At 35.5% G+C, this 18,750-nt stretch overlaps 1 protein-coding gene across 5 annotated transcripts in view; it reads right to left on the minus strand.

Annotated features, from left to right (window-relative positions):
* Positions 1 to 18,750, minus strand: part of HERC1 (HECT and RLD domain containing E3 ubiquitin protein ligase family member 1) — a 183,025-nt gene that overhangs the window by 101,053 nt on the left and 63,222 nt on the right. For all 5 annotated transcript variants that reach the window (XM_072738754.1, XM_072738751.1, XM_072738753.1 and 2 more), the window contains exons 13-19: positions 14,527 to 14,652; positions 13,419 to 13,640; positions 9,930 to 10,082; positions 9,672 to 9,804; positions 7,594 to 7,785; positions 5,031 to 5,252; positions 2,966 to 3,139 (exon numbers count right to left, since the gene is read on the minus strand). In XM_072738754.1, the coding sequence (XP_072594855.1) occupies positions 2,966 to 3,139; positions 5,031 to 5,252; positions 7,594 to 7,785; positions 9,672 to 9,804; positions 9,930 to 10,082; positions 13,419 to 13,640; positions 14,527 to 14,652 (1,222 nt within the window). The remainder of the gene's footprint in view (positions 1 to 2,965; positions 3,140 to 5,030; positions 5,253 to 7,593; positions 7,786 to 9,671; positions 9,805 to 9,929; positions 10,083 to 13,418; positions 13,641 to 14,526; positions 14,653 to 18,750) is intronic.

Here is an 18,750-nt window from a genome sequence, read left to right on the forward strand (position 1 = left end):
GTGGAGCAAACTGTGCATGCACAAGTGGTAGGAGACATCAAAAAGTTGGCTGGAGACCAGATCGTATAGGGCCTTTCAGGCCACTGCAAGTCCTTCAGATTTTACTCTGAGGGGAAATAGCACCATAAGAAGGCTTTGAACAGAGATACAATATGATCTGACTTGTGTTTTAAAAGGCTGACTGTAAAAAAATAAATAAATAAAAATAAATAAAATAAAAGGCTGACTGTGACTGCTGAGCGGTGAACTAGATAGGGACAGCAACAGCTGTACTGCAATAATTCAGATGAGAAATGACAGTGGCTCACACTAAAGCAGTAGCAGTAGAGGTAGTGAGAAGTGTTCAGATTCCCAATGTGTTTTAAAAGTAGAGTTGACAGGATTTGTTGATTGATCAGATGTGCCAATATGAGAGAAGTCAAAGTTGACTAGAGATGTACTTAGAATGTGGCTGGCATTTACTGACACAGGAAGAACACTTCTGGAAAACAAGGAGCTGCAATCAGGAGTATCATTTTGAGTACTGTCTGTTATATATCCTTGTGGAGATACTAATCAAGAGAGTAGACTAATGAGAGAATATATCTGGTATTTTGAAGCCATGAAGTAGATATTGTAAATACCATAATAAAATGAAATGAGGTGGTTAAGAAAACAACATTTGGACACAGATGAGTATATGGAATAGAAAACCAAAACCACAACATTAGCTGATAAGAACTTTAATTCTTTAATTCCATGCTAACATACTAGTACTGCACTTTCAAAATGTAGTACACTCATTAGATTCCAAATGGGAGTGGGAGGTTTATTGTCTGCTAAACTCTGTTAATTTGACAGTTTTACCATGCTACTTAAAAATAAAACCAACCAAACAAAAAACACCCATGGAAAATATCAAGCCCCAAGTTTATTAGTTCTTAATCCCTTCTTAAAACTCCTATCTCAAGAGATAAAAATCTTCCATCTCAGTTTTCTAGTCATTTCTGTATGCTTAGGGAAAAAACTAAATTTAGACTTACCTATTACACAGGTTAAAAAAAAACAAACCTGACGATACAAACATGCCTGATTTTTTTTTAAACATGCCTGATTTTAAGAAAATCTTACAGGCCACAGAAAATCTTAAAATGATAGACTATTACATAAAAAATTTTTCCATATTAGGTTCATGAGAAATCATCTGTTCAAGGGAATGCTTGGTGTTCTGACAGCTGCTATGATTTAAAATCAAACATGACCCATTTCAAGGAAGCTAATACTCAATTTAAAATGCAAACTACAGATCCCCCCTGCTGTGTTTCCACTTTGGTAGAGACTATATTTCTATACAATTTTAAAGTAATGGGTTCTTTTCTTCATTAAAGTTAAGGTCATTTCATATTAAGCACTACGGAATGTTTCCATTATTTAAGTATAGTCTAAAGCTACAGTATATAAGCAATTTAGCAAATGGAGCCCTACAATGAGTTTTTATTCATCTTATGTTTATATCTATTTTTTTAAAGTTCTAACTGCAGGGATCCCTGGGTGGCGCAGCGGTTTGGCGCCTGCCTTTGGCCCAGGGCGCGATCCTGGAGACCGGGATCGAATCCCACGTCGGGCTCCCGGTGCATGGAGCCTGCTTCTCCCTCTGCCTGTGTCTCTGCCTCTCTCTCTCTCTGTGTGACTATCATAAATAAATAAAAATTTAAAAAAAATTTAAAAAAAAAAAAATAAAGTTCTAACTGCAATTAACAAGTGATTATATAAAAGAAAACCTAACTGCATGTTCTGTGCAAATTAGGCAAATATGAGAGAATATCAGAGAATACGACTTAAAAAGTATATTTTTTTCTCTTCCATTACCATACCTTTCTACTTCTGCTTGAAGTCAACACAATATAGAATGCATGAATGATACATGAATGATAAACTGGATGAAATTAAACTTTCAAAGATATCACATCACAATGTTATTTTAAAGATCTGAGCAATATGTAACCTCATTTCATTTTTGTTACACAAAATAAAAGACAATAAAAGGTAAAAATGTATTTACTTTTACCATTTTTATCACAGGAGAAAGACAATTCAAATAGGGTGAAACTAAAATTATGACAAGAAAAAATACCATGGAGAAAGACAACTCGGGATATGAGAGTCTGAACAATCAAGGTCACCATTAAAAATAAAAACATGGGAACTAAAAGGAAACCAGGTTTATCTTCTGAAAATTTGTACATAAAATTAACTTTATTAATCAAATAATATCAGAAATTGAAATAACACTACATACTTACATAGCACTTTAGTACTGTACTTCATCTTATTTCAAATTGGTGTTTTTACCAGAACTCTGTAGTACACAAGTGCTTTACAGCAAAAGAGAATGAGTAGGCCTAGAGCTTAGACTTGTACAAATGCATCCCTTTAGTTCTTATCCCAGAGCTTACAAAGGGAAGAGCTTCATTAAACAGACTCTTAAACTAGACCCATTTATACTGCAGAGAATCCTTTAGTAAAATGTTTGCCTCTGGATTTATCTTTTATATAAATCTCAGTTTTCCCACAGCAGGTTTACTTAAAGTAGAATACATACTTAGCATATTTTCTACAATGAAGAAAAAGAAATTTATGTTTAATATTTTTTGTAAAATACTTTTTTTTATAAAAAAGTAATAAGGTGATCCCTGTGATTTTCTTTTCCTTTTTTTTTTTTTTAAAGATTTTATTTATTTATTCATGTGAGACACAGAGAGAGAGAGGCGCAGAGACACAGGCAGAGGGAGAAGCAGGCTCCACGCAGGGAGCCCAACATGGGACTCAATCCCTGGTCTCCAGGATCACATCCTGGGCTGAAGGTGGCGCTAAACCACTGAGCCACCCGGGCTGCCCTGATTTTTCTATTTATATATATATATTACATATATATTAGAATTATAAGCTATTTCCATATTTATCGACTTTATCTTCTTCATCTTACCTTTACTCACAGCATAATCTTGCATACTGATCCAAAGGCTTCGTGCAGGCTCTTTTGAACAACCCAATGCCAAGTCTACATAGACAGCAATTTCAGGCCGCAGCTTGTAATCAAAAGGCTTCTGTTCTTCATTGCCCGAAAGAGCTACTTCTAACAGGCAACTCATACATTTATCTAAAAATATTCAAGTTTACCAATTTTAAACCTGAATAATTTTGGTGCTACAAATAAAAAAAAATCTTACCACTATTATTTAATCCATATGAAATAACACAAAGGTAAAGTTCTTTAACATTTCTCAATCAGCAGTAATACTACCCCTTTAATCCCCTCCAGACAGATGTGTGACAAAACCTAACACCCAGGGAGGAGCTCTGGCATTTTGGCAGGCAGGAGCCAGGGAAGCTACATGTCCTATGTGTGAGCACAGTTCTGGAGAACTCTTCTGTTCAAAATGGAATGATGTCCTCACTGAGAAACATGGGACCACTGAGAAAGAAACTAGACAAGAATTTTTTCTTTTTTCTAGACTTAAGGGAAAATAATCAGGTAAGTATGACTCAAGAGAGAGCAAAGATCCCATGAAGAGTTTCTCTATTGATATTTACATTTGTTCAAGTGGTTCCTAACTTTTCAATATTTTGGCATTCAGAATTCATTTTCCATTCATTCCTTTCCATTCATTCCATTCCATTTATTCATTTTCCATTACAAAAAAAAAATCTAAATAACAGGTTTGGAGGCTAATACCAAAAGTCAACTTATCCCATAATATAATTGAATCATCCTATATCTACAATTTTACAGAGGTAAACATAAAATAGCTTCATGATCTTGTAATTTTAAAAACTGAAAGATACATTAAAACTGAAATTGATTTTATTCATATAAAGGCCAGTTAATTGACTAATATAAATATAATAAAATATGAGGAAGGTAGAGATAAAGCTACTTTTCCTCAGAAAGACATTTGTGACTATACAGAACTAAACACTGATAGCACTGGAGCCATATTTACAATGTTAAACCATGATTTTACTTTTCTTGATACAACAGTATCTTAAGTATCAGTCTAGCATTCATCAATCATAGCTAGAATCACTGTCTGGTTCATAAACACAATGATGAATATATACTCTCTATGTGGAAAAGGAAGAAAATCTTCAGCAGCTCTTCTCACTCCCACTCCTCAACCTTCCAAACACAGAGCAGAATATGTGATTTTTGTCTTGGCTTCTATTTTTTGTTTTTCCTCTCTATTGAGGGAAACAAAATCTAAAATTAGGATTTCTCTGAGACGTTCCTTCTTGGGCACTCTCTGAGTCTCTTTCTTTCATCAGAGGAACAATGAATTTTAGGTCAATAAGACCACATAGGCTATCTAATTAGTTCCTTATTTTATGAATCAAGCAGAGGCCCAGAGAGATTAAAAAAAAACCAATCCTAAATAAAACAACTAGATCATCTCTTCAGGAACTGGAAAAATCTTCATGTTCAGACAGTCCGAGAAGCTGGGCTACCAGCAGAGAAGACAAATGGGATATGAGGCAGGAAAGAGAAACCCCAAAGTCACCATAAATGGGGAAGAAAAAATGTGATAATATACCAGGTAACATCTGCATGAAAGTAAGATAGGCTGGGAGGAGAAGGTACGGTCTGTCACTCACATCTGGGAGGTGCTTAAAAACTGAACACTGGCAAGTCATGGTAACCTTACAGAGCTTTACATTCTTTGAAGTGGTTTCATAACTTTCAAGCCCCAGAAAACAAGTAACCAAACATATGCCCATTTTTATGAGTCAAATGACTTGCCCAAAATGAGTGATAAATAATGACAAGGTGGGACCAGACCTATATTACCCTAGTTTGGAAGCTCTTTTAACTATACAATGCTGTAGGATTCACTTCTTCAAAGGCTACAAGTCACGTTTCAGATTCCCCCATCCAGCTAATGTTTCACTTGTTTGCTATCAGTTCTCTATTCAGCAAACCCAGAATAAGAGAAATCTTCAATGGAGGTACAAACACAAGCATGTATTTTAAATATCGTAAAGAAGCACATTACCTAACTGAGGGATGTCCATTTCTACACCATCACTAAAAAGTGGTGTTTTCATCCAATATGCAGTGTCCTGTTCCTCTGGAGACACAGGGGAGCCCAGAAGCATACCACCAAGACACCGCCCAATAAGGAGAGCAATCGTTCTTTCCAGATCCACAAGCCACACCCAGGACTGGGCTGGCTGAGGTAAAGGCATGCCAGCAGGATCAATCAGTTCTGGCCCTCCTAAAGATAAAATCATTAGTAATTGTGTCTATCTTCGTATTCAAGGGTTTCAATCTTTCTCATTTCTATTGCACTGCAATATGATAATGAAGCAAACTAAGTTTACATTGAAAACATAAATTAGAACACTTTCTGTATATATTCTCTTTACTAGGCTAACTTAAAATACATTCAAATAAGTTTGCTTATCAAATAAAAATTTCCCTTTTGGAGTTCCTAATTTTAAGATAAACATTAAAACAGTATATGACAGAAATATCCCATGAAATTCTACTCCTGCTTTTCATTATGCAGATCAAATTTCATCAAAACAGTGAGTACTTGAGACAGCTCATCCTTCCAAAATCAAAACAAGAATCAATCTAGCAAAACGATTTATTATTTTTTAATGTTTTTAAGGCTCGAATTTAGAACTATCTTGTACTGAAATCCAGACCCATGTTTTCTGTACATCTGCTTTTAAAGGTTCTTCACTTAAATAAGAAAAACTATACTTAGCCATAAAGACAGGAATGGATGTCAATGAAATCAACAAAGAAAAACAAAGATCAACAAATCCAAAAACTGTTTATTTTTTTCCAAAAACTGTTTAAAAAGACTGATAAAATGGAAAAATCTCTAATAAAAGTAATCCAGGAAAAAAAAGATGGCATAAGTTCAAAAATTAGGAATAAAAAAGAGGATGCAACCATAGTTATACTAGAGACTTTTTAAAGACCATTAATGAGTACTACGAACAATTTCATGCCAATAAATTTGAAAAACAAAATGACATTTTCTGGAAAAATATCAACTTCCAAAATGGATTTGACAAGAAACAAAAAGCTAGAAGAGAATAACCTCTAAGGTAAGAAAATTAATAACCAAAGTCTATCTAAATGCCAGGGCCAGGTGGTTTTATAGATAAAATCTTCTAAACCTTCAAAAAGAGATAACCTCTATCATACACAAATTATTTCAAAGAAAAGGGGAAAATGGGAAGGCTCCAAACTGATGCCATGAGGTTAGTTTAACTGTAGTAGTAAACATGACCCAAGGATAACACAAAAATGGGAAATTACAGGAAAATATCAGTTATGAGAAAATAGATGCAAAAATCCAAAATAAGATGATACCTAACTTACCTAATACAAAAAGAATCTTAACAAGTCCTGAGATACTTCAGAAAAACAAGAGTAAACCTGGAATGGCTCCATATAAAGCTTAATCGATATCCTGCTACAGTCGTAACCTTGACACTTGACTTCACCTAAATCCAGTTGTCACAGAACCATATAAAATAAGCCAGGGCCTCACCATCATCTTGTCCAATTCCAATCCTTCCAGAAGAAACCAAGGCTTAAGAAATTATTAGCAATTTGCACAAGATCATACAGGTAAGTCACTAGTTTTATGCCTTAGTCCAGGATTACTAATAAAACATGTGGCCTCACTTGAAACGTTTTTTTTTTTTTTTTTTTTAAGATTTTATTTATTTATTTATGAGAGACAGAGAGAGGCAAAGACAGGCAGAGGGAGAAGCAGGCTCCATCCAGGGAGCCTGATGTGGGACTTGATCCCAGTACTCCGGGATCACGTCCTGACCCAAAGGCAGACGCTCAACCGCTGAGCCACCCAGGTGTCCCGAAAGGTTTTTAAAACTTAGTAATCAAACTCCTTTGATAGCCTTTGATAGACTTCAATGGAAAAACACACTAATGTTTTCTAGACATATTGTTTAAGCTATATACAACTGAATACAAAAATCAACATTTTATAAACTAGGAGTGAATTCAAGTGTCATGCCTAAAATCAGAATACTATTTCCTGTAAAGTCCTTAAAAAAAAAAAAAAAAAACTTGCAAAGAGATTCTCAATTTCCATCCTCTACGGTTACCTATATATCCCAACCAAAATACTAAATATTTTACTGTCAAATAGAGATTTAAAACTAAAGATTTTCTAATTTATGAAATAAAACTTTTTAATCAAACAATCCATTGATTGTAAAATGTGTCACTATGCTGCTGACTGAACTATGAAAGAATGCTTTCCTATTATCCAATGTTAGATGTTTCCTAACTGCAACAATGTCAAAATTTGAAAAAAACTGTGCCTCAGAATCAATGAAATATACTACTCAAACCTGGTGACCATCTAAAGACCCTGTTTATAACACTGTTAGAGATGAGCAACTTTCTTAAGTCTTCCCATCTCTCAGCTGCCCTTTAAACTTAGACCATAACAATCTTACATTTTGATTACGTAAAACATCCAAGTGTCAGATATGACCTACCTGATGCACGCAAGAGGAACAACTTTTCCCAAAAGCCTTATTTGTTGTTTTACTATCTTTACTTACCATGAAGAGGCCACTGTAACTCTTGGTCTTCTAAAAGAGCGGCAGCTGGCAGGAGTCTATTAAGGCAATCAAGAGGCGGCAACAAGTCGAGGAGGTAACTCAACAGAGGCCGTGCCACTGACACAGGCAGTAACAGCAGAGAGTTAACAATCTGGCAAAGCATACTGCCTGCAGCTGAGACGTATATCACATCTATGAAAGGTAAGAAATTCAACATGGATCAATTGTTTCAAACAAACAAAAAAGAAAAAACCTAAAAAATACTATTTCAGCCTGGAATTAGAGTCTACTAATTTGATAACTCTTTGTTGAACATGTACCTAGTAGCTGACAGGGTATTAGTATTTTTTTTTTAAGATTTTATTTATTTATTCATGAGACACACAAAGAGAGAGGCAGAGACAGACAGCTCCATGCAGGGAGCCCGATGCAGGACTCGATCTCGGGACTCCAGGATCATGCCCTGGGCCAAAAGCAGGTGTCCAACTGCTGAGCCACTCAGGCGTCTTGGGTATTAGTATTTAAACACTTTCAGAAAGTACCACCAACAGACACTTTGTGAGAAAGCATATAAATCCCCAAGTCAATAAATTCATAGGATTACAGCTGCCTCCCTTAAAATTCATTATGAAATTCTCATTCACAAATTTATTCTCATTTTCAGTTTTACTAAGAAATAGTTATTGAGTACAACAAACCAGACACTGGTCTAAGTGAAAGGGAGACAGCCATGAACAAAGAGCTAAAAAACTTCTACCCTCATAATCTTTACATACTATGGTTTTTTAAATATTTTTATTTATTTATTTGAGAGACAGAGACAGCGAGAGAGCACAAGCAGGGGGGAGAGGGAGAAGCCGGCTCCCTACTCCCAGGACCCTAGGATCATGACCTGAGCCAAAGGCAGATGCTTAACAGACTGAGCCACCCAGGCACCCCCTACATACTATGTTTTTTAAACCAAATTTACTTTTTTAAAAAAATTAAGATACTCAAAGCATCTGGTTTTTTAATCTCTACTGGTTTTAAATTAATTTTATTTTAATATTTCATTGTATTTGGGGGCAGGGAGGACCATCAGAGATGAGCTCCATTTGAAGAGATTAAATTTTAAATATCTATGCAACAACAACATGGAGGAATCTAGTAAGCAATGGTTTCAGTTTCTCAGTTTCTTTCTTTCTTTCTTTATTCAGTTGGGGAACTTCAGAGATAAGGTGGTTTTAGAGAAACATACTGAATTTTTTTTGTCTTTGAGACAACCATGAAAAGACACCCACTAGGTAAACTAGAAAAGACTCTGCTGTGAAAAAGGAATTCTCAGCCAGATGCAGATATGGAAATCAACAGACACGCGGTGGTCAAAGGAAATGGAACCAGATCAGATCATTCAAGGAAAAAAAAAGAGTTGAAGGCAAAATTCAGAGGATCTTAAACATTAAAGGGCATGTCCAAGGAAAAAGAGCTTATAGGAATCAGCTGAAAAAAAGTTATCAGAGCGATATGAGCCAAAACAGGATTGTGACTACAGAAACCCAGAAAGAAGAAGGCATTTCAAGAGGGAAAATAGAACACTGGGAAATGTTGAAGAAAGGTAAAGAAACGGCAGACAAAAATTGACTTTATGCCATTTAAAATTAATCTTTTTTTGAGTCATCCAACACCTTTAAAAAATTAGGGCTCTTGGGCAGCCCCAGTGGTGCAGCAGTTTGGCACTGCCTGCAGCCTGGGGTGTGATCCTGGGGACCTGGGATTGAGTCCCATATCGGGCTCCCTGCATGGAGCCTGCTTCTGCCTGTGTCTCTGCCTCTCAGTCTCTCTCTCTCTCTCTGAATAAAATAAATAAACCTTTAAAAAAAAATTAGGGCTCTTTCATGTCAGTTGGCATCTTTTCAGATTAGTCATATTAATCCCTGTTACCATCACCACCAAACCAAAATCAAAATGATCTTCAATAGGAAGGAGATTCAAGATCATTCCTATTCCACTCAGAAGTTTCAGGTCTCTTAAGACTTTGGGAAGGCTAAGAATTCTTGCTTTAACCACTGATTAAATGTCAAATCCAGTACCAAACACACCTCTTAATTTTTCTCCAACGCTGCCATTCCAAGGACTTTCTTTGAGCAAATTTGCAGAACGTGAATAAATATCTGTGGCATGAGGCAACAAGAGCTGAAGATGTTTATGAAGCAATGCCACACTGCTTGAGTTCTGGGGGGAAAAAGTTCCTACATTACTCTTGTGAAAGATTCAAGGTACAGAAATATCATGCTTACCCAAATATCTGAGTTTCAAGGTCCCTGGGAGATCATCATAAAAGGCAAAGGACCACATACCTCACTAATGTTATTGATATGGCAAAATGCCAGCAGCTGTTTCTGGAGTGAACACAGGAGCTCATGAAGATGAGCAGGCTGGCTGTTTTCTGAAGATGATGTTCCAAGTAGAAATTTATCACTATTCTTTTCTAGCTCTCCAAAGGCTTGATCCTAAAAGGATATATAAATAAGATATCTGAAATACTTGAAAAGTCAAGTCCTACCATAAATTATTTTTGGCTTTAAGAAGCCAGTGTCTCCTTTTTCTCATTATCAGTTCTTAAATCTTTGTATTGCTGTTACTAGCTATTAACAAAATATGTCAAGCAGTTTGATTTTGTTTTACCATTTTAAAAAATACGTTTCACTACAGAACTTTGAATATAGAGAAAACAGTACAATACTCGCAGACAATATACTTCAACATTTTAACACAATTGCTTCCCATACTTATTGCGTAAAGGTTTTGTTTTCACATCGTTGTGAAAGGACACAATTGAACATCTGAACTCAATTCTTAGAAATTAAATTACTTTCTGATTATAAAAGAAATAAGTGATGTCAACTATACTTAAATTAAAAGACAGGGGGAAAGAAAGAAATGGACTAAAGACACGACAACTAAATACAGTGTGTGATCCTGAATTTGGTGAGGGGATAGCTATAGAGCATATTATTAAGACATTATAGAAATCTGAATATGATTTATATATTAAGTTGTATCAATGTTAAATTTTCTGAATAATTATTCTATTGTTATGTAAGAGAATGCCTTTCTTAAGAAATACACATGCTTAAAAAAAAACACATGCTTAAGCACTTAGGAATAGACAGTGTGGCATCTGTAACTACTCTCAAATGATTTAAAATAATAGCCAGACAGAGATAGGTAAAGCTAATTTGGTTGAAGGGAAGAAGAGAGTTCTCGGATTCTCTAAACTCTTAGTAAGTTTTAAATTATTTCAAGTTGGGATCCCTGGGTGGCTCAGTGGTTTAGGCCTGCCTTTGGCCCAGGGTGTGATCCTGGAGTCCTGGGATCAAGTCCCGCGTCGGGCTCCCAGCATGAAGCCTGCTTGTGCTCTGCCTCTTTCTCTGTGTGTCTATCATGAATAAATAAATAAAATCTTAAAAAAAAAAAAAAGCCACCCAGTTGGGTACCTGGGTGGCTCAGTCAGTTAAGCATCTGCCTTCAGCTAAGGTCATGATCTCAGGGTCCCAGGATCAAGCCCCAAATAGAGCTCCCTGCACAGCAGGAAGTCTGCTTCTGCCTCTGTCCCTCACCCCACTTCTGCTCTCTCTCTCGAATAAATAGATAAAATCTTTAAAAAAAATAAAAGCCCCCCAGTCTATGCTATTCTGTTTATAGCAGCCCACAGAGACTAAGACAAGTGCCATCATTGTAAAATCTTATAGCATGACAGGGGCCCCTGGGTGGCTTAGTCAGTTAAGCACCTGACTCTTGATTTCGGCTCAGGTCACGATCTTAGGATCATGAGATAAAGCCCTACCTATATCAGCTTCTGCATTGGGCATGGAGTCTGCTTGAGATTCTCACCTTCCCCCTTTCTCTCCCCTACCTCCCCCACTTCTCCGTCACACTCGCTCTCTCTTAAAAAAAAAAAAAAAAAAAAAGGTAAAAGAACATGACAAATTTGGTTTAAATCACTTCAGAAAGGAACAATAATTTATGATTTTAGCCCCCAAAGAGTTAATATTTTATTTCCATATAACATACACGTCCTCACCAGCCCCAATGACATTAGAAAGGCACTATTTTTTTCACTTAATTTTTAATTGTAGTAAAACACATATAATATCAAATTTATCATCTTAGCAATTTTTGAATGAGCAGTTCAACAGTACCAAGTAAGTTCACATCATTGTGCACATGCCACTTTTAATTATATAAATGCAAGATTGTATCTTCCCTTGTAAGAGGGACAAATAAAAGTGTTAAGAAAGCTCTGATTCAAGAAGGCTAGAAATTTGCCTAAAGTACATGTTGCAGCTATGGAAGAGGTGCCTTAAGGATGTTAAGGATGTATCACTAATTACCTGGCAGCAGCTTCTAGAACTGAAGGCAAAACTATCAAATCATAGTAATTAGAGAGTGTTTTCTTCAAAAAGACAAGTGCATCAAACTATATTTGTGGTGTTAAGAATCCCATGGGCTTCACACTTGACAGTGATAGCCAGGCTACTTTTAAGAGAAAGGCACTACTTTCATGCCACATAAATATTCCTTACAACTTTGGAAAAAAAATATTCTGTCAATAACAAATGAATATACTATGACATGTTCCCATTCCATGTGCAGCCAAACATCAGATCAAACTTTACATTCTTAAATCTAAAAGAAAATAATGATATAGGCCCAACTGTCATTCGGACTTAGCAACCTTTTAATGTGGACAGAACAGAAAACTAAGACTTGCACAGAAGATACAAACCTGCCCTGAAGAGGTGTAGGAGGCAATATGAAAGGATACACAAACCATTCAAAGTCACAAAGTACACTCTGACTCTAAAAATTTCTAAAGTTATAGCAAGTTATAATTACATGGTTAAATAGGGTTATTTGGTAAGGCTTCTCTGAAGAAGTCATAGATTAGTAGAGTAAGTTGGAAACAGGTATGCCAGGTCCAAGAGCTCAGATGAGTGGTGCATATGTCAAATGATGAAGGGTCTGAAGGGGTTTTAATACAATGAGCTTATTCCAACAGTAAGATGCAGTGAAGAGACTAGCAATAGTGACAATAACTCCAATACTGTTATTAGCATTAGGTCATGATGTTGTGGATTAGAACCCATTGAAATAGGGGGGAAAAAGAGAGAGAGAGATGGATCTAAGAAACACTTAAGAATCAAGAGCATTTTAACACAGGGAAAGCGATAGTGTCCACTGTCTTCTCTCCTACTGACCCACCTATTCTTAGTAAGTACCAACCACACTGTAATTACAGGACTGTATCTGGTAGGGTTAATACCTTCTTCCCTATTCTTCTCTTGCAAAATGTTGATGACTATTTTTATATTCTCATACATTAACATAATAAAAGCTTGGTAAAATTCTAAAATAAATCTTTTTGGAATTCTCAATTACAAGTCATTTGGCTCTTACATTTCAGAAGATCTGACACATTTTTGGTCACTAGAGGAGTGGAGTCTAGAGTTTTATTTCATATGTATGTATGTATGTATTTGTAAAGATTTTATTTATTTATTCATGAGAGACACAGAGAAAGGGGCAGAGCCATAAGCAGAGGGAGAAGTAGACTCCCTGCAGGGAGCCTGATGTGGGACTCAGTCCCAGAATCCTGGGATCATGACCTGAGCCAAAAGCAGACATTCAACCACTAAGCCACCCAGGTGTCTCCATACATATTTAAATGTCAAACTACCTTAATCTGAAACCATCCCTATCCCCTCAAAAAAAAAAAAAAAAACCCACACAAAAAAAATCCAAGCTTTATTCTTTTTTTACTACAAAGAAAAAGAGCAACTTACTGTATAAAACCCTAAATTTCTTAAGAGAGTCTTCATCAAAATTTCAGCCAGATGGGTGTCTGGATGGCAGCTCTGAGTGCCATAGGGTTGATCTGCCAGGTTTCCATAGCCAGTACACACAGAAGAGAGGTCAGCAGCATCAGAGGGTGAGCTATAGCCAAGTAAGGAAGCTACGTGGGTATGATCTTGCAGACTGGTCAGAATGATATCCAGTTGCATTCTCTAAAGAAAAATATTTTCATTAATGAAATAGGTACAAATAAATAATTAGCTTAAAATGCACTTTAAAAAAACGGATCTCACTTAATACTGATATTTTTGAAGTATATAATTAAAAGAAAAGCTATTCCATTAATACCATTTGGAAAAATGTAATTTACAGCGTTTTATTCCTTCTTTTACTATAATAACCAAAACTCTATGCAAAATGGTATTCTCTGCATAATGATTTTAGCCCTATAAGAGTAGGAAATGTCAACAGATAAATTATACTATTTTTCTACAGAATTACAATGTAACTATTTATTCTAATATTTAAAATAAGTCATCTGAAATCTAAACTATGAAAACTACTCACTGGAGGCATCTGCGGATATTATATTGACAGTGGGTACTACTTTTTCCCTGAAATCTGTAACTCTACAATTGATAGTTCTACTTGGTTGAGCAAAATGTACTATGTTAATGTACATGAGGTTAAAAATGGAAAGAATAAGCACATTCATATCCTCCAATACATTTTCGTAACAGTCATCTTTTATTTTTTATAAAAGCAATATCAAACAATGTTGTGGGCATAGAACCAACAGTAGCACATGACCTTGATTTCAACTCAGCACACTATAAATTGTCTCTGGTTTGAGAGTATAAGCAATAAATTATTAAATTTTAATAATTAGTCCCAAATCATTTAATGGATTATCATCTGCTTCACCTTCATTAGAATTCTGAGAACTCTTCCAGAAGAAAACATTAAATAGTAGGATTTACTAAACCCATAAAGTATTATTGCACAAACACATGGTAACTGATTAGTTTTATTTCCCTCTCAGTCTATCTTAGTGTGTGTGATATTACTGGTTTACTTAGATACCACGCAAAGGCTCACCTGTCCTTTAGATAAGCTTTCCCATCTATCAGGTCCTTGGGGTAAAAGAGAATGAAGCAATTCCATACGTTCTCGTAATGGAGGTAACAGCATGGTTGCTCCCACTGACAGAGTTTCAATTACCACCTAACATCAAAACAGAAAAGGGTATTTACTGGCCGATTCATCTTTTTAATAGAAACACATGAAAAATGAATGCATTAATAGGATCATGGAAGTCTGAAGAAGGTAGATTACAGAAATCTTAAGCAAGTGACATGAAAAAAGAAAGCATGCAAGTCCTTCAGACGTCTTTAAGTAGACCTGAATACATATTTTGAATTTGCCACTAATAGCTCTTCATCACCCAACAAACATTTAGTATGGACTCTATAATATTAGGCTGGTTAAGACTCTGCAAAGTGCTGCAGATGCAGAAATGAATAAGACAAATGTCCTGCTTTCATAACCATCTAGTCTAGTGGGAAAGGGACCCTAAGCTAGTAATTATAAGTGTGAAAGGAGTCACATATAGGGAAAGTAAAAGGAAGTACAAACTTGAACAAACACACAGGTAACTAACATGGCCTATGGGCTTACAGAAGGTCTCCCTGAGGACTGCACATTTAGATTTAGAATTTTAAAACAAGAAGGACTTAGACCAACAAACATCCAGGTAGCTATAAAGAACAGCTGCGGGCAGCCCGGGGGGCTCAGCGGTTTAGTGCTGCCTTCAGCCCGGGGTGTGATCCTGGGGACCCAGGATTGAGTTCCGCATTTGGCTCCCAGCATGGAGCCTGCTTCTCCTTCTGACTATGTCTCTGCCTCTCATGAATAAATAAATAAAATCTTAAAAAAAAAAAAAAAACAGCTGCATTATCTTAGGCCTCATACTTTCTCAGGGTCACAGCTTCTTTATTAGTAAAATGAGTGTTAGACTAGAAAAAAGAAACACTAGATGATGAAGCGCTCTTATAAATTCAAAATACAACAGAAGAAATTATAAAAACCTCAATGGAAGGTTAGAATATAAAATTAAATTTCTCACAAAGTAGAGGGGGGGAATGGAAAACAGGAAAGAAAAATTATGAGGACTCATCAGGAGGGCTAGTATCCCAATAATAAGGAGTTCCAGAGAGAGACAGAACACAGGAAACAATGTAGAAGAAATCAATATACAATATACTTCAAGCTAACTTCTTAAAACTGAAGGCTGTGAGTTTCAAAATTAAAAGGATCCACTCAAGTATAAACCACAATGGTTAACAACAGACCCACATCAGTTCACATTATTTTGAAATTGAGAACACAAAGGACAAATAGAACTTGCTATAGAACCCAGAGAGAAAAGCAGATTTCCATACAAAGGATAAAAATTGAAGAGCACTGATTTTCCGAGTAAAAAAAAGAAAAAATTTTCTTCTGAAAGCTAGAAGACAATGACTTTTGAGAGTAGAATGAATTCTTACAGGAAAGTAATTTAGATTAGAATTCTATGCCCTCAACTCTTCATGAAGATATTCAATTCACAAACTACTTCATTGTGAGTATATTTTCAAAGAATATTTTTCCTATCTACCCTCTCTCAGAAGATACTGATGGATGTAGAAACCCAGCAGACTCCACCTTAACCAAGTGATCACAGTCAGTATCTCCAGTAATGAGACACATCAGTCCCATGAACCCCATCATGTGGTGTGCTGAGGACACAGCATAATTTCTGTGGCATTCTTGCCAAAAATGTATAACCTCAGTCTAATCATGAGAAAATGAGATATTCAATAAAATAACTGAACAGTACTCACAAATCATCTAGGTTATGAAAGACAAGGAAAAAATGAGGAATTGTGACAGAGTGTAGGAGACTAAGCAGAAACAACAATTAACTGTAATATGGAATACTGAATAGGATTCCTCAAAAGAACAAGCACATTACTGGAAAACTGATCAAATTTCTAATACACTGTTTAGTGTAATGAACAGTATTAAGCTAATGTTAATTTCTTGGTTTTGATCATTGTATTGTGATTATGTATAACATTAGCATTGGGGAAGCTGAGTGAGAAAACTATTTTTTATGCAATTTTTCCTTAAGTCTACAAGCAACTCAAAATAAAGCATTTAAAAAGAAACAAAAAAGAACAGCAATGGTGACTGCTACAAACAGATTACTAGAAGTTTCACAGATAAGGAACAGAAACAGCTCTATACACATCCTGAGAATTCATCTACAAAAGACTCTCCTAATGGAGTAGCTATCAACAACATTCAAAGAATAAACAATTTCTAACGATAATTTTTTAAAGTTTATTTTCCTTATTTTATTCCAGTACTTTCTGACCTTTTAAAAATACTACACTACCTCATTCCTGATAAATATTGAAATGTCAAAGTTCCCAGTCACCACCAGGTTAATTATTTCTTTAACTCACATGCCAGGGATATGTCTCTCTACTTGAAAAATCAGTTCTCTTTTTTGTTTTTTTGTTTTTTTTACTGACATGTAATTTACATGTCATAAAATTTATCTCTTGTAAATATAAAATTCAGTGGTTTAGTACATTCGCAGAATGGTGCAAGCATCACCCCTATTCTAATTTTAGAACATTTTCATCACCAAAAGGAAATTGTGTTTATTGGTAGTCAGTCCCCTTCTTCTCCCCTAACTTCTAACAACCGATTTACTTTTTTTTTTTTTCTGATTTACTTTCTTTATGGATTTGCCTACTCTGTACATTTCATATACATGTAATCATATAATATGTGGTCTTTTGTGACTGGCTTCTTTCACTTAGCAAAATGCTTACAAGGTTCAGTCACATTGTAGCATGTTATCAGAATCTCCTTTCTTTTTATTCCTAAATAAGATCATCATTCCTAAATAAGATACCACATTTAGCTCATCCATTCATCAACTGACATTTGTTTATTCTCACTTTTTGATTATTATGAATAATATTGCTAAGAACACTCCTGTACAAGTTTTTGAGTGAAAATTCTCTTCGGTACAGACCTAGATGTGGAAATACTACATTATATGGTAACTTAATGTTTAACTATTTAAGGAACTACCTGCTTTCAAAAGCAGCTATATCATTTTACATTACCTCTAGCAATATATCGAGAGTTCCAATTTCTCTACATCCTCACCAACACAATCCTCGGTTTTTTTTAAATTTTAGCCACTCAGTGGGTGTGAAGCAGTATTTCATTGCGATTTTGGTGTGCATTTTCCTAAAGACTAATGCTTTTGAGCATTTTTTCATGTTCTTAGTGGCCATATGCCTATTTTCTCTGGAAATATGTCCACTCAAAATTCTCTGCTCATTTCTAAAATTGGGTTATTAATATTTTTTGTTGTTGAGTTGTAAGGATCTTTTATATATTCAGGAAACTAGAATTTTTTTTAAGGCTTTATTTATTTAAGAGTGAGTAAGTGAGATAGAGAGCATGAACAGGGGACAGGACAAGAGGCAGAAGGAGAAGCAGACTGCCTGCTGAGCCAGGATCCCAGGACTTGATCCCGGGACCCTAGGATCATGACCTGAGGCAAAGGCAGACACTTAACCAAATGAGCCACCTGGGTGCTCATGGAAACTAGATTATTATCAGATATATGATTTATAAATATTCCTCCCATTCTATAAGTTGTATGTTCATTTTCTTGGAATGTCCTTTGAGGAATAAATGTTTTCCATTTTGATGAAGTCCAATTTCTCTTTTTTTGGTTGCTTGTGCTTTCAGTGTCATATCTATGAAACTATTGCCTAATCCAAGGTCATAAAGATGATGGACAAGTGGACAAGCAAAATGTGCTATATATGTATAACAGAAGATCATTAAGCCTTAAAAAGGAAGGAATTTCTGACAAATGATGAACATGGATGAACCTTGAGGACATTATGCTAAGTGAAATCAGCCAGTCACAAAAAAATAAACAGTTAATAATTCCACTTCTATGACATATTTAGAGTGTCAAGATCAAAGAGACAGAAAGTAGAATGGTGGTTTCCAGAAGCTGGAGAGGGGGAGAATGGAGAGTTTTGCTTGATGGGTACAGAATTTCAATTTTAAAAGATGAAAAGAATTATGAAGATGCCTAGTAGTGGTGATGGTTGTACATTATGGATGTATTTAATACCACTAAACTATATTTAAAAATAGTTACAGTCCCTCCCCACTTTCTCTCTCTCCCTCTCTCAAAAAAATGGTGGTTAAAACAATAAATTTTATGTTATATGTATT

This window comes from Vulpes vulpes, chromosome 15, assembly GCF_048418805.1.
Source record: "Vulpes vulpes isolate BD-2025 chromosome 15, VulVul3, whole genome shotgun sequence".
Taxonomy (NCBI): Eukaryota; Metazoa; Chordata; class Mammalia; order Carnivora; family Canidae; genus Vulpes; species Vulpes vulpes.